The sequence below is a fragment of the Mytilus californianus genome, unplaced genomic scaffold (assembly GCF_021869535.1).
Source record: "Mytilus californianus isolate M0D057914Y unplaced genomic scaffold, xbMytCali1.0.p SCAF_2, whole genome shotgun sequence".
Taxonomy (NCBI): Eukaryota; Metazoa; Mollusca; class Bivalvia; order Mytilida; family Mytilidae; genus Mytilus; species Mytilus californianus.
Genome location: NW_026262668.1, coordinates 124,093,946 through 124,108,555, shown reverse-complemented (window position 1 = coordinate 124,108,555; position 14,610 = coordinate 124,093,946). Strand labels below are relative to the sequence as shown.

At 32.1% G+C, this 14,610-nt stretch overlaps 1 protein-coding gene across 2 annotated transcripts in view; it reads left to right on the top strand.

Moving 5' to 3' along the window:
• The first annotated feature begins 1,319 nt into the window (after positions 1-1,319).
• The window catches only part of LOC127730894 (electrogenic sodium bicarbonate cotransporter 1-like), a 36,306-nt gene continuing 23,015 nt past the window's right edge, over positions 1,320-14,610 (top strand). The window contains exons 1-2 of one of the 2 annotated variants that reach the window (XM_052239496.1): positions 1,320-1,437; positions 3,838-3,927. In XM_052239496.1, the coding sequence (XP_052095456.1) occupies positions 1,410-1,437; positions 3,838-3,927 (118 nt within the window). In that variant the 5' untranslated portion in view covers positions 1,320-1,409. Of the gene's footprint in view, positions 1,438-3,837; positions 3,928-7,785; positions 8,195-14,610 lie in introns of those variants that run through there. The other variant, XM_052239495.1, reaches the window with a different exon arrangement.

The following is a 14,610-nucleotide window of genomic DNA, read 5'->3' as shown; positions in this document are numbered from 1 at the left end:
ATCTAATATCTTTATTAAGACAAGTTAAGAGCTACTATAACAATATTTATTGATGGTGTTTAAAATTGACTTTTTAAATAGTTAAGAACATGAGGTAGCATAATCAGATAGGCAAAGATCAAAACCTAACTTCTGTAGATTGTGATACAGTGCAAAAAGGTTAAATAAGAAGTATCTTCCCTTTCTGAGGAAGAAATGTTATTTAAAAGACCTTCTTTGGATTCATGTAGACGTTCTGTTGTAATAGTTGGACAGTCTCATAGACAGAAAAAATTAAACAACTCCACACATTTATCTGGACTCGCGTGTATACAGCAGATGAATTTTGAATATTTTCATTTTTAAACTTACTTTTCTTTTGCTATATAATCTTTTGTTAATGAAATGACATAGTTGGTTCGGGTTACCAATATTCGGAACGTTTGCCATTGGTAGAGATACGTGGATATTTTTTTTGGGTACCGAGGGAATGGTACAGTTATTGTTCGGATGAATGCGAAAATTCCTGTTTGATTCGTGTACTAGTTTATATAATACAAACTAATGTACATTATACATATATACATATGATTTTTATATATATGCTGTTTAGGATTCTGATATTTAAGCATTTAGTTGGAAATTATGGTGTACGTGACAAATTAAACAACATGTCAATTTGATGCCCTGAGTTAAATATCTTCCTTATCTGCTTTTCACACCTGAAAAACAGACAATTTACAGATAAAAGATCATTTGATAGTGTTTCCCCTATACACGAGATCGTATAATACTTATCGGTGTGGAAATGTCCGCTTCATAGTCCTGAAGCCCTCTTGATAATTCATCGATACGGCATCGTTTAAATGGATTTGAATACTAAAGTTAGTGCTTGGTTTAAATAAACTGTCCAGGAGTGGCACTTGTGGTTGTCATAGACATATTTGTATATTTATTTGTAATTTAACGCTCAAATGCATCAAACTTATATGCACACAATTGATACATTTCACAACGCGTTTGGTTATTTATAGTAGCTTTTTATGAAGTATACTACCAAGAAAGATCAACAGCAACATACTTAGGTCGATTATATAACTAGTTCACCATAGCGTTATTGTCCTCTAAGTTTGATTTAAGGAGCAATACTGAAACCTTTATATATCTATACAAGTACGATCTAATTAAAGGCACATAATTCCAACAAATATGCATTGCTTACATTCGTTACGTAACTCTTATTTCAGCTACCAAAGATAAAAATAACTCCTATCAAAAATGTTCATACAAATATAAGTTTTTCGTGTCTTATGGGGACATTTTAAGATATACATGCACTGTTAATTAAACTTATTCAAATCTGATTTGTAAGTTGAAAGATTTTTTTTTTGTTTTAGTTTAAAAAAGAAGAAACAAAAAGGATCTGAAAAATGGATGGAGGAGGGAGCGATAATGCATGTAAGTATAAAATACTTTAAAATATAATCGCTTCCCATGTTTAGTAAAATTAAAATGTTTGATGGTTTCTAAGTTGCCAGTTTCAGCTATGACAAAAATGTGTCGCATGCGTTTTCTCTGTGTTGTTAAAGAAAGTTTCAAGGTGATTTTAATACATGAACGATCTTGGGATCATACGAAAATTGAAAAGAATAAGATAGTCTATATGTTATTGTCTATTCAATAATTTTGATCTTTACTGTTAAAAAACAAGTTATTCCGTTCAGGAAATATATACGGAAAATGTCTATTCCATCTTTGTAGGAGTATTTACAGGAGAAGCATTAAATCAAAATGTTGTTACTTTTTTTTCGTCCCTGCTAAACCCTCGGAAGACTGACATACCCGATTAAAGTTGTATACGTCAGAGATGGTTTACCCCTGGCGACAGGAAATCGAGAGGATACAGGACACATTACATTGCTTAGTTATGTCGAATCAATTGACTTGTTGTAGTTGAATTACATTTAAATCAAAGGAGATTTTGGGTATACGTTAATGCGACCACATCATCCGAACACACAGAGAGCAACATACAGTCTTCAACGGTCATCCGAACACACAGAGAGCAACATACAGTCTTCAACGGATGTCTGTTTAATGTGTCAAGCTCTAAACTGCCCCGAGTCTACTAAAGTTGTAAATACATTTAACAAAAACCTATCAAATATCGACCATCAGAGACATATAAATTATAATGTTTTATATACTCTGCTGCCATCCATACCAACAACAAATATAGATATAAAAAACCATAAAGAAGATAGGAGATAAGACAAACACAATATTTGGCGGTATTAAATAGTTTTTTTTAACCCTCCTATATTTTAATCTCCAAAAATAAGGTACCCAAAAATTGAAAATAACATACAATAAAGATCAGTTCAGGAAAAGCACTTTACTCTCAGGTAACGGAATACTCGATAACAAAAACACAAGTACAGACAAAAAATGATACACAATATTAAACTATATTAAGAAATGCTTGCATTACTGGAAACATTTTCTTTTATTATCTATACTGCGTTGTTGCGTCAGTAACGCAGTAAGTGGTACGTGTGTATACATATCTAGTGATATACTGGCTTGCAGCTGATACAAGGCGTAAGATTTTCAAAGAGTAAATTTGTTTTATGAGTTGCCAAAACTTGGCCATGTACCTTTCCCTTCAAGCGAGGTCAGATTCTTCAAAGGCGATGTCGAATTGATAATCACAAAATTAAAAGATATTGAAGTGCAAATTCAATATTTTGTTTTATATCAATTTATCAAAAATTTACAGTTTTACAATCTGAATAACGTGATTTAAAAAGAAATGATGCTTTGCCCCCATTGATTTATGAAATTATTTAGCTGTTGGGAATTGACATAATCTTAATTTTGATCTGATATATATATACTGCAAAGCTTTGAATAATTTTAATCGGTGCAATGCACAACCGGTAGATATGTCAACAACTGCACTTCGTAAACGTAACCTGCCTGAATTTGGTGAGAAAACATTTTTAATTTTGACATTTTATTATTACAATGAAAGAAATAGAAAAGCGGAATTAAGAAAAGATATTTGTAAGCTATTAATTGGATATTTCAGAATCTATTGTGAGATAGTATATTTAAGTTAGAGAAAAATATAGAATAAATCTCTTAATTATGAACTGTTTAATTTGTATAATAACGCGTAATCAATTTGATATTACACATCTCTAAATTCGCTATCAAATTAATATTTATTTAACTCAATATAATAAATTTAAACTGGAATGACGAATTTTAGAATCAGTAATTATAAATTCCCGTGAAGATTTCACAATAAAGAGTTCTGTACAATTTGTTTTTGCAGAATTAAAAATTGATTGAATACTAGTATTCCATGATGAATAGAAGAATTTTTTATAACACAGTTTGTGATCAGTTCAGAACTCTGCGATCCTTTATTGTCAATTGGGTTAAACTCTGTATTACAAATTCTGACACTGACTTAAGTGCTACGAATTCAAAGCTGGTTTATTTCAGATTTATTTCGTTATAACAAATTTGATATGTGTAATTACGAATTAACACAAATCGACATAATTTAACCCTTAATAACGAATTGGAATTGTCTTTTACAAAGTATTCATGTGTGTTTCAGGTTAAAGATAACATTCCAGTATTCTTTATTTACCAAATGAATTCTTCTTCAAACCGAATTAATATATCGTACATTTATAAGTTCTAGTCGCCATTGATAATCGATTTATTTTCAACTTTTTTTCTAAATTTTTCTTCTACACAGTACTATTTTATCAGTTATAATGATTTACTGCAATTGTCACTGGTATGATTTAAATACCCTTGTTTTTATTTTTTTATTTTCAGTGTATACCGGTAGAAGAGGTAGTGTTTATATGCAAATTCACATGCCTAATCGTCCTGACAGACCAGTTTTGAATAATGTAAACGGCAATGGTAAGCAATAATGCACAATACGTAATTTTTGTTGGTAAATATTATTGGTTAAAAATTATCAAATTTGAAATAAATGTGATGTTGAACCACGTATAAAGACATACTGTGTCGGTTTACTGTATTTTTTGTGTTCCTCAATCTTTAGTTTTCAGTGTAGTAATTTAGTTGTTCGTCTGTTGGTATTTATATGGCGATGGTGTTGTCAATCTTTCTGTCGACTAATGGTCTTGATTGCTCCCTTAGTAACCCAAGCCTACCAAGCCGATGGGTAGGAAACATACAGTGTTACTTATCAAAACGTTATGATATATCTATCTAATAATGGTATCAGACTCGCTTAAAACTTTATGTTATTGTATTTTTAAAAAGAATTTTCAATTTGAAAAATATTTTTCTTCTTTGCCTTACAAATTTATTCATACATTTTGCAAATATAGATGTGGAAGTCACCACTTGCCGATTGAGTCTGGAAGGTGGCAGGGTTTACCGAGAGAAGACAGAATCTGCCGTCTCTGTGACTCAAGCGACATTGGTGACGAGTACCATTACATTATGAATTGTGGAACATTTAAGTTGGAAAGAAAGAAATTTTTACCGAAATACTGTTTGTCAAACCCTAACATCTATAAATTTGATCAACTGTTTAACTCATCAAATATTGTAATATTAGAAAAACTATGTAAATTTATCAAAGTTATAAATGTGAAAGTCAGTCCTCCAAGTTAATTGCATTGTATTGTTCACACATGCATGTAAAAATTGTACCTTATAGTTATATTTATGTATGTTCTCTATAACTATGTAATTGTAGTTTTATGAGAACAAAATTCCTCACTTTGTTTAGATCAGATTAAAACAGCCGACAAAATAATTTTATTGTAAGAAATTTCTGATGCTCCACGAAAGGTAAAGTGAAATTTTTCATGTATGCACGTATACTTGAAAGTTGTGATTAAATGCCATATTCATTAGTGCAAAATATTACGTAAAAAGTAAATAGGCCATAAAACGCTCCAGTCTTGTGGAAAATACAAGCTCTTAAAGCTTTGAAGTACTAGTATACAGAGAAAATTGAAAGTTCCAATACCGTCCGGCAATGTTGAAAGACAAGTTCAGATCCTTTTACTCCTTTTAGTTATAGATCTACTTTTTTACTCATCATTGGCTTTCAGGCTTCATATGTCCGAGTTTTAAATGAGGTCACAAAGCATATCAATTACATTCAACTGTGTGTTAAATGCACTTGAATGGTTTTCATTTTGTAAAGAAAGACCAATTATGGGACTAAATAACATTCCTGGTTAATGACTTTCTTGGAATACTTCTTTGATTGTAGGTAGAAGGCAAGGTTCCACTGCATCGCGGCGTAGAGTTGTAATGTTATCAACTAAACCACCCTTACTAATATGAGATGTCCGAGAACTGCTTCTGTCATTGAAGAGTGGCAGGATTGTAATGTTAGCGGTCAGTTGGTTCTGACCTTTTTTATCACCTTATATATCATTGTCAAGCAAACTGATCAAGACCTTTTGGCCCATTAGCTTAACTTGTTTGGATTGATAGACTAATAACAAAATATTCGACTTCTAAAAGGTTTGTCTGTCATATTTGTTTACATTATAAATCAGTAAATAAGAAATCATTAACACATCAAAATTAAAATGGTAAGTAAATTGTCAATGTTCAAAGTGCCGATATCATAATAGTCCAAAATCAATATTGAAAAAGCGCAAATATCTCAATTTTTAATTTTGAAAAACAAACAAAAAGACACGCTGATTTTAAAGGTCTTGCTTCAGACGCATTACTTTAGTGTCGCATTCCTTACCAGTTATTTCAACGACGTTTACCACACATCACTCTCAAATGAAGTTTCCAACTCTGTCAGAAAAATTGAGCTCCGATGTATTTATGTATCCTCAGCTTTCTTAAATGTTTACTTCAGTAAATCATTATTTCATACAGTACAATTTCCATTGAATTAGAACGGAAGCCCATATAGGACCTCCAAAATTATATTTTGAATTCGAAATCACGAATTTTATTCGTATTAACGAATTACAATTCATGATAAAAAATTATACAATTTGTTCCGTGTTAACGAATTACAATTCATGATAACAAATTATGCAATTTGTTCCTTGTTAACGAATTACAATTCATGATAACAAAAATATGCAATTTGTGATTACAATTTTATTCCATGATCACGAATTGTTAAATTCGTAAAAATGAATTTAATCCGTGATCACGAATTACAACAATCTGTGATTACCAAGACCTCAAATTCGTTAACACAGTGATAACGAATCTGTCCAATTAGTTATCACTTTTACTTTTACAAATTGTGACTTGGATGAAGAGTTGTCTCATTGGCACTCATACCACTTCTTATATCTATCACATATTTTTGTAATTTATGATCACGGATTAAATCCGTCATCTGATCACGAATTCTCAAATTTGTGATAACGAATTCAATTTGTTATAACAAATTATAAAAATCTGTGATAACGAAATAAATCGGTGATCCTGAATTATAAATATATGTACTAACTAATTCCATAGATTCGCCATCACGAATTAAATTCGTGATTAGGAATTAAAATTGTTGATAATGAATTTTACATTTCACAATAATGATTTTAATCCGTGATCACGATTTTTCAAATTCATGATCTCGAAATCAAATTACATTTTTGGGAGGTCTTAAATGCGCTTCAATATAGTACCTTCGGTATCACCGATGTCATGCAATGGTTGGTACTGTCATGTTCATTGTTGTAAGCCCAGGAGCAATCGAAATTATTTTTCTTTGGAGTTTATAACTATTTAGCTATAGACGTATTTAAAAATACTAGTAAATCATAATATTACGTGTAAAAAAAAAGAAAAATAGTAAGATGACAGGATAGGAAAACCCCCAAAGAAACGGGGTTTAAATAGATTAGTTTAGTCACTGGGGTGGCATTTTTCTTAGGATATACACCTTACCGCTATTTGTCCAACATTACTGGATATCACAAAGGTTCTCAAAAAATGTGACGTCGCTTAAGAAAATGTATGATGTCACAAAGAAAAAGTGATTGTTGTATGACGTCAACAGTTCAATTGTTGCAAATGCTCAGATCAAGTGTCGCAGATTCCCAAATAGCGATAAGGTCTATTGTTGCTGCTGTTTTAGAATCGCAGTAGAAGTTTAGAAAGAACTGTAGACACCTGTCTTTATGTTTATTTGTAGATGTATTTTGTTGAAGACTGTACGTTGATTTGTATAGAGATTTCTGTTGTAAAAGTTTGTATCCCTATTAGCAGGATTATGGGTTCCAAAATTATTTACGAGATTTCAATTAATCAATGGATTATCATATGCAGAAAAGTTCAGTTCTTTTTATCCAATGTTTTGCCTTCGTATCTGGTCTTTATTTCAAAAACATATGAATTTTATTGATATCTTATGATTTCTTTACCGTTAATGTGGATTGAAGTGGGAAAAGGCATCAAAGAATTGATTTAGATCGTATTGATCACAGTCTTGTAACGAAAAATACTTTTCTGTCATCATTTCAGTCATATTTTTATAAACAATATTATCTTTTCCGCATTTAAAGCAACGTTAAGTATCGTTAAAACGTTAAGTATTCGCTTATCCGCATCAAACCATGGTAAAACGTTGCGCAACTCCATACAAATCGATTTGACGGATACATTTAAAAGATCTTAAGTCCAATATGTATTACAGTACTTGTCAATACATATAATCTATGTGGGCAATCGGCCTGCACATTATACAATATATATTTATGTGTGAGGATTTGTCGTATTAAATTGCATCATTAGGAAATAAATCATTATCACCTTTACTTACACTAATACCTGCAGAATCAGTAGTTGGAACTCATTTTAACAGTACAAATACGTATGTATTTTACACAGCCTTTGTATAAAATGTGATATTTTTGGAAAATGAACGAAGAACAGGCATCATGTGGGCCTGCAGATAGTATATCTGAAAGTGGTGAGGATAAACTAAAAGGAAAGGTTAGACATAGTGCTAAATTTGATATCTCAGAAAACGAGGAATTTAATGACATGCCGAGAGAGCGTGGCAAACGAGAAAGCAAAATTAGCGTTTCTGATATCACAGTTGAAAGGCAACGTAGGCAAAGTATAGCAGCAAACATAAAATTTCGAATCGTTAATCCAGTAAGAAGATTATCTAGAAGCGTACAAGAAACTTTGCATACGTATGCTTCAAAGCGGAGAGGTAAGAGAGCCGCTTTAAGAAACTATTAGAACTTATATTTTATTTAAAACTAGTATTTTCAAAATGGAATATTTAAATGGAATTTTAGATACAATATTTTGTATAAGCTTTACAAATATTGGTTTCCCATTTTTCGAAAACGATTCCTTCTAATTTATTTTTATTTTAAAACAGCAAGAAATTTTTTCCTTTAGGTAAAAACAGTTTCTTGTCGAATCAATTTGCAGAACCATGACAAGCACTACTTGTAACATGTCAAAATATATGAGACCAAACAAAAATTAAACGTATCAAAATCTAATTCTTTTTTGGTGTACTAGATGTTTCTAAATCCAGGATAAAACATATTTATTTTACTTAGTGTGGATCTAAAAATTGCTAATTTTTCAAACTTCAGTTGCTTAATCTAAAAACATCAGTTTTCCTTTAAAGAAAAATTGATCTTGATAAAACCTTAATGTATCACAATAATCGTTCGGTTATTTGTCACAATCACATGTTACTCAAATCAGTAAAGACTTAATAATTCATTTGAGAAAGAAGCATGACGAAAACAGCTGTAAGACCTTAAAACGGTAATTTCGATTTGCAGTTTACATAGTTAATGTATATCGAACGATCCGGCACCGTTTACCTCAGGAACACTCTTATCTTACAAGTTTTTTTGTAGATTTCATAATTAATTTCCCCACTGTTAGTGTGCGCACACATTTTTTGCTCCGTGTCATATTTGTATAAAAAAATTAGTAAAATTCTTTATGAAGTAAACCATTTTATACGTCTTTTTTGCACTAAAATGCATGTTTGGAACTGTTGGATCCAATAAAATATATAAAAATAAAGAGATGTGGTATGATTGCCAATGAGACAACTATTCATTAAGACCTAAGGACAAAGATATCTGATCATGTATAGTTCCGCAGTCACCGTTGCTTTGATAACCCCTGTACGCTGCAGTGTGGTACCACGCCAGTCGGTCTGTGCTTAAACGATCTGTGAGGTGTCTGTTTTGCTGTGAGAGATGTAGCAATCCACAGTCATTTCCGGTCTGAACTGCAATACACGTTACAAGTTCTCCATTTATATATAATCCGGCTGGCCACTTTATTACTGGTGACCTTAACATTGTCAATAACACTTCTCTGCGAAATGTGTTATCCAAAGGCCCGAAATATTGTGAGCTTAAATCCATCAATTGGAAACACAACTTCAAAATACTGATAGATTCAGTCGAGGATTATGCCAGGTAATGAGCGAAACGCGAGAAAGAAGTCGTAGATACTCTTTCCGAATGAATTAAGGCTGTGAATATAAAAAAGAAGATGTGGTATGATTGCCAATGAGACAACTCTCCACAAGAGACCAAATGACACAGAAATTAACAAGCTATAGGTCACCGTACGGCCTTCAACAATGAGCAAAGCCCATATGAGGTCGTTAATACAAATCAGAATTAAGAAACTGAATGGGTCTATTAATACCAATACTACATCAATCTTTAAAGACCCAAATATTGCTAAACACTTGTCTTACCTCCATGACAAATATGTTGTTGTCCCCGCAGATAAAGCCCCAAACAACATCGTTTTTGTTTGTAAATCACATTACATAAACTGTTTGATAAATGTATTAGGCATTGACAATTCACTTGGAAACTCAACATATACCCCCACGACACTTACTAAAGAAGAAATCCTGGATAATCATAGGTCTGTTCTATGTTCCTTTGGAATTTCAACCAAAGATGAAGAACTGGATCTTCCATCACTATATTGGATACATAAACTACATAAATGTCCTTACAAACAACGGTATATTGCTGGGTCTTCCAAGTGCTCCACGAAACCTTTTTCTAAATTATAACATCAATTTATCAGCAATCAAAGCCGGGCTTCAAAGTTATTGTGAAACTACCTATTCTAGAGGTGGCGTGAATCCGATGTGGATACTAAAAAATTCCAAAGATCTTTTAGAGTACATACAATCTAAGACTCTTTCATTTTGCAATAGTATCAACAAATTTGACTGTTCTACACTTTACACAAGTATTCCCCATTCCAAACTAAAAGACAAATTGAAAGAGTTGGTCCTACTTTGTTTCATAAAAAAAGAATGGCCAACGTAGATACAAGTATCTTGTCTTAGGGAGGGATAAATCCTACTTTGCAAAAAATCACTCTGATTCTAACAATCAATTCTCTGAAACTGACATTATCAAGATGCTTGATTTCTTGATTGACAACATATTTGTTACGTTTGGAGGACGTGTTTTTCAACAAACAATTGGCATTACCATGGGAACCAACTGTGCCCCTCTTCTTGCCGACTTGTTCCTTTATTCATATGAGGCTGACTTCATACATGAATTTCTTAGGAAGAAAGAAAAGAAGTTAGCAGTATCCTTTAACTTTACTTTCCGCTACATAGATGATGTTCTCTCACTAAATAATTCAAATTTGGTGACTATATTGAACGCATCTATCCCATCGAACTTGAGATAAAGAATACAACAGATACACTTAAGTCTGCCTCATATCTTGACTTTTATCTAGAAATTGACAATGAGGGTCGGTTGAAAAAAAAAGCTTTATGACAAAAGAGATGATTTCAGCTTCCTAATTATGAACTTTCCATTTTTATGTAGCAACATTCCAGCAGCGCCTGCATACGGAGTATATATCTCCCAGTTGATACGATACTCCAGGGCTTGTATTTCCTATCATGATTTCCTTGATAGAGTGTTGCTGCTCTCAAGGAAGCTATTAAACCAAGAGTTCCAAGTGGTGAATTTGAAATCGTCCCTCCGTAAATTTTACGGACGCCATCACGAGTTGGTTGACCGTTACGGAATATCCGTTTCACAGATGATAGCGGATATGTTCCTAATGTCGTAACTACAATCCCGTCTCCTTTTCCCGAATGTGACCTACCGAATTAGACTTTTTACCGGGTTTGTACTAACATGAGCAACACGACGGGTACCACATGTAGAGCAGGATCTGCTTACCCTTCCGGAGCACCCGAGATCACCCCCAGTTTTTGGTGTTGCTCAGTCTTTAGTTTTCTATGTTGTGTTTTGTGTACTATTGTTTGTTTGTTGGTCTTTTTCTTTAGCCCTGGCATTGTCAGTTTGCTTTCGACTTATGAAGTTGAATGTCCCTTCGGTATCATTCGCCTCTCTTTTACAAGAATGTCAACCTTTTCACACGTGATAATTCTAAAATGATAACGGAAACATGAAGTGGCACTTGAATAGGGGCGAGATACCCGTTTCCATCAACGTTCATCTGTTTCTAGGCTTCCTCGCGTTTCCGTCTAAGTTTTTCTTAAAGCTGCAATGAAATTTTCCGTAACTATTTATTACTGTTCTTTTTCTTTTTTCTTTTAGTTTTTCCCTGTCGAGATCCCTCACGCCCTTCTGGTCATTCACCCACAATTATTTTCCGCTTCAAATAAAATATTTAACATTATATTAAATAATATTTAAATGAAGGGCTTAACAGAAGTACATAAACCAAGAACAGCAAACCGTAATGCAAAAACAAAAAAACAGTCCAAGGTGCATGTAGTGGTGTTTTCTTGAGGCCATTGTATTATCTTTTTTACTGTTGCACACAACAAATAATTACATAAAAAAAGTGGGGAACGCAGGAGACATTTTGAATAAATATTCACGGGCTTTTCTATGCAAGCTTCTCATAGGATATAAATGGTTAACGTTCAATGCAGCTGTTTGTTATGACGGAAATATAAAGATTATTGGGGTTATTTGGTATATTGAAAGTCTGCTGGATTAACACTTAGTAATACATATTATTTTTGTAAACAAATATTACTGCTGAGACATTGTGAAGCTTATGATTTGTTTTGAACTGTAAGATTAATAAAATGAACTATAATCAAACTTTCATGTCTTGTTATGCTCCAAAAAGGGTACTAAAATATGTAAATGGTACATGTGATAGGCTATGAAAAGAAATTAATCGAGAGTAGAATTTTTAATGAATTCAAATTCGACAGAGCGGGCTTCATTGAAGCAACAAGCACGTAGACAATCTGCAATTTTGATTTGATTCAGGTGCATTGGAGAATTAAATGAGAATTCATGGTTAAAACATAAGAAGGAAACGAGGGACAAACACAAAACTATTCTGGTATTTCATTAAAGTTGTCAGTTTAGCTGAGCACAAATTGGAAGTTTTGAATCCAATCAATAACGTATTACTTGAAATCATAAATATGCTTTAATGTAAAAAAAAAAAAAAAAATTAAACTTAGTCTCTGCCGGTGCCGGTCGAAAAAAAAATAGTAATGAAGTAAATGTGTCAAACGGAAAATTAAAATTTCAAAAATCCCAAACAATACAAGATCGGGACTATCTCCCGAAATATGACGACTTCCACTCACATCATGTATAAACTAGAGTGTGCATACATAGATAATGTAAAGAAATGACGATTGAAATCAAAGTAATGTATATACATGATGTTTTCATGTGAGCCTTTTCTTAAGAAACATGTCAATTGTTTTATAAGACATTGTTTGGTACCCTTCCAATACTAGCATTTCGTAGAAGGAAAGTTTTCATCAACATTTATCACCAGACAATGTAAATGTATTATAGACATGTAGATACAGCAATATTAATCAGAGAATCGTTCTAAATCCTATATATCGTTATTACGTCCAGTCAGTACAATATTAATCAGGGAATCGTTCTAAGTCCTTATGTATCGTTATAACGTCAAGTCAGTACAATATTAATCAGAGAATCGTTCTAAATCCTTACATATCGTTATTACGTCAAGTCAGTACAGTATTGATCAGAGAATCGTTCTTAATCCTTATATATCGTTAAATATTACGTCAAGTCAGTACAATATTAATCAGAGAATCGTTCTAAATCCTTATATATCGTTATTACGCAAGTCAGTACAATGTTAATCAGAGAATCGTTCTAAATCCTTATATATCGTTATTACGTCAAGTCAGTACAATATTAATCAGAGAATCGATTTGAAAATCCTTATATATCGTTATTTCGTCAAGTCAGTACAATATTAATCAGAGAATCGTTCTAAATCCTTATGTATCGTTATTTCGTAAAGTCAGTACAATATTAATCAGAGAATCGTTCTAAATCCTTATATATCGTTATTACGTCAAGTCAGTACAGTATTGATCAGAGAATCGTTCTAAATCCTTATATATCGTTATTTCGTCAAGTCAGTACAATGTTAATCAGAGAATCGTTCTAAATCCTTATATATCGTTATTACGTCAAGTCAGTACACTATTAATCAGAGAATCGTTCTAAATCCTTATATATCGTTATTTCGTCAAGTCAGTACCATGATAATCAGAGAATCGTTCTAAATCCTTATATATCGTTATTACGTCAAGTCAGTACAATATTAATCAGAGAATCGTTCTAAATCCTTATATATCGTTATTTCGTCAAGTCAGTACAATGTTAATCAGAGAATCGTTCTAAATCCTTATATATCGTTATTACGTCAAGTCAGTACAATATTAATCAGAGAATCGTTCTAAATCCTTATATATCGTTATTACGTCAAGTCAGTACACTAGTATTGTCTTTGTACTGCAACTTAACAATTTTACCATTCGGGTCAAAGTGTGCTGCCGATTTAAAAATAGAAAGGAATAACAACAATATGCTAAATTTTGGAAGAAATAATTTTATGTCGATGACCACCTCGTGGAAGTGGGTACACTCTACAAAAGTATATGTTTAAAACACAATAATTACCAAAAATGTTGTGATGATACAGCTTCTCCTTTACCTTATTTTCTGTTGTAAGAGTAATTTAACCTCAAGTCCATAAAAATGTTTAATATTTGTAAATTTTGATACCACATTTCATACATAATGTTATATGACTTCTTATCTATTTTACTGTGCGTCGTGGTTTCGTTTACATACAAATAAATTTGGTTTTTAAGTATGTGGTAAAATATAGGATACCAAATACAGTTTGAAATTGTTCAAATTTTACTTATATATCAACGTTTGATGTTAAATATACAAATTCAAATTCCAACATGAACACAAATGGAACGAAACTTACGATTGTATTTATTTGTTTATCTAATTCATGTATCCTGTCACTTTTAACTGTAGCAATTATAACGCTATAAAACTATAGTAAATGTTGCCTTATTGGAAATATTTGTACGCCTCTTTTCTGCAACACTGGAAACCTGTTATTAACATTGACGATTATAGAATACAAATTGCTAAGTTTTTTAACGAAATGTATATTTCAAAGCGTTATTCGTGTACAAAGGTTTCTAATCTAATGCATTTATACTACACTCGCCTAGTAAAACTTTACCTTGAATATATAATCAGCCTTTTTATAAATGAAATCAGCAAAGAAAAAGTTGCATAA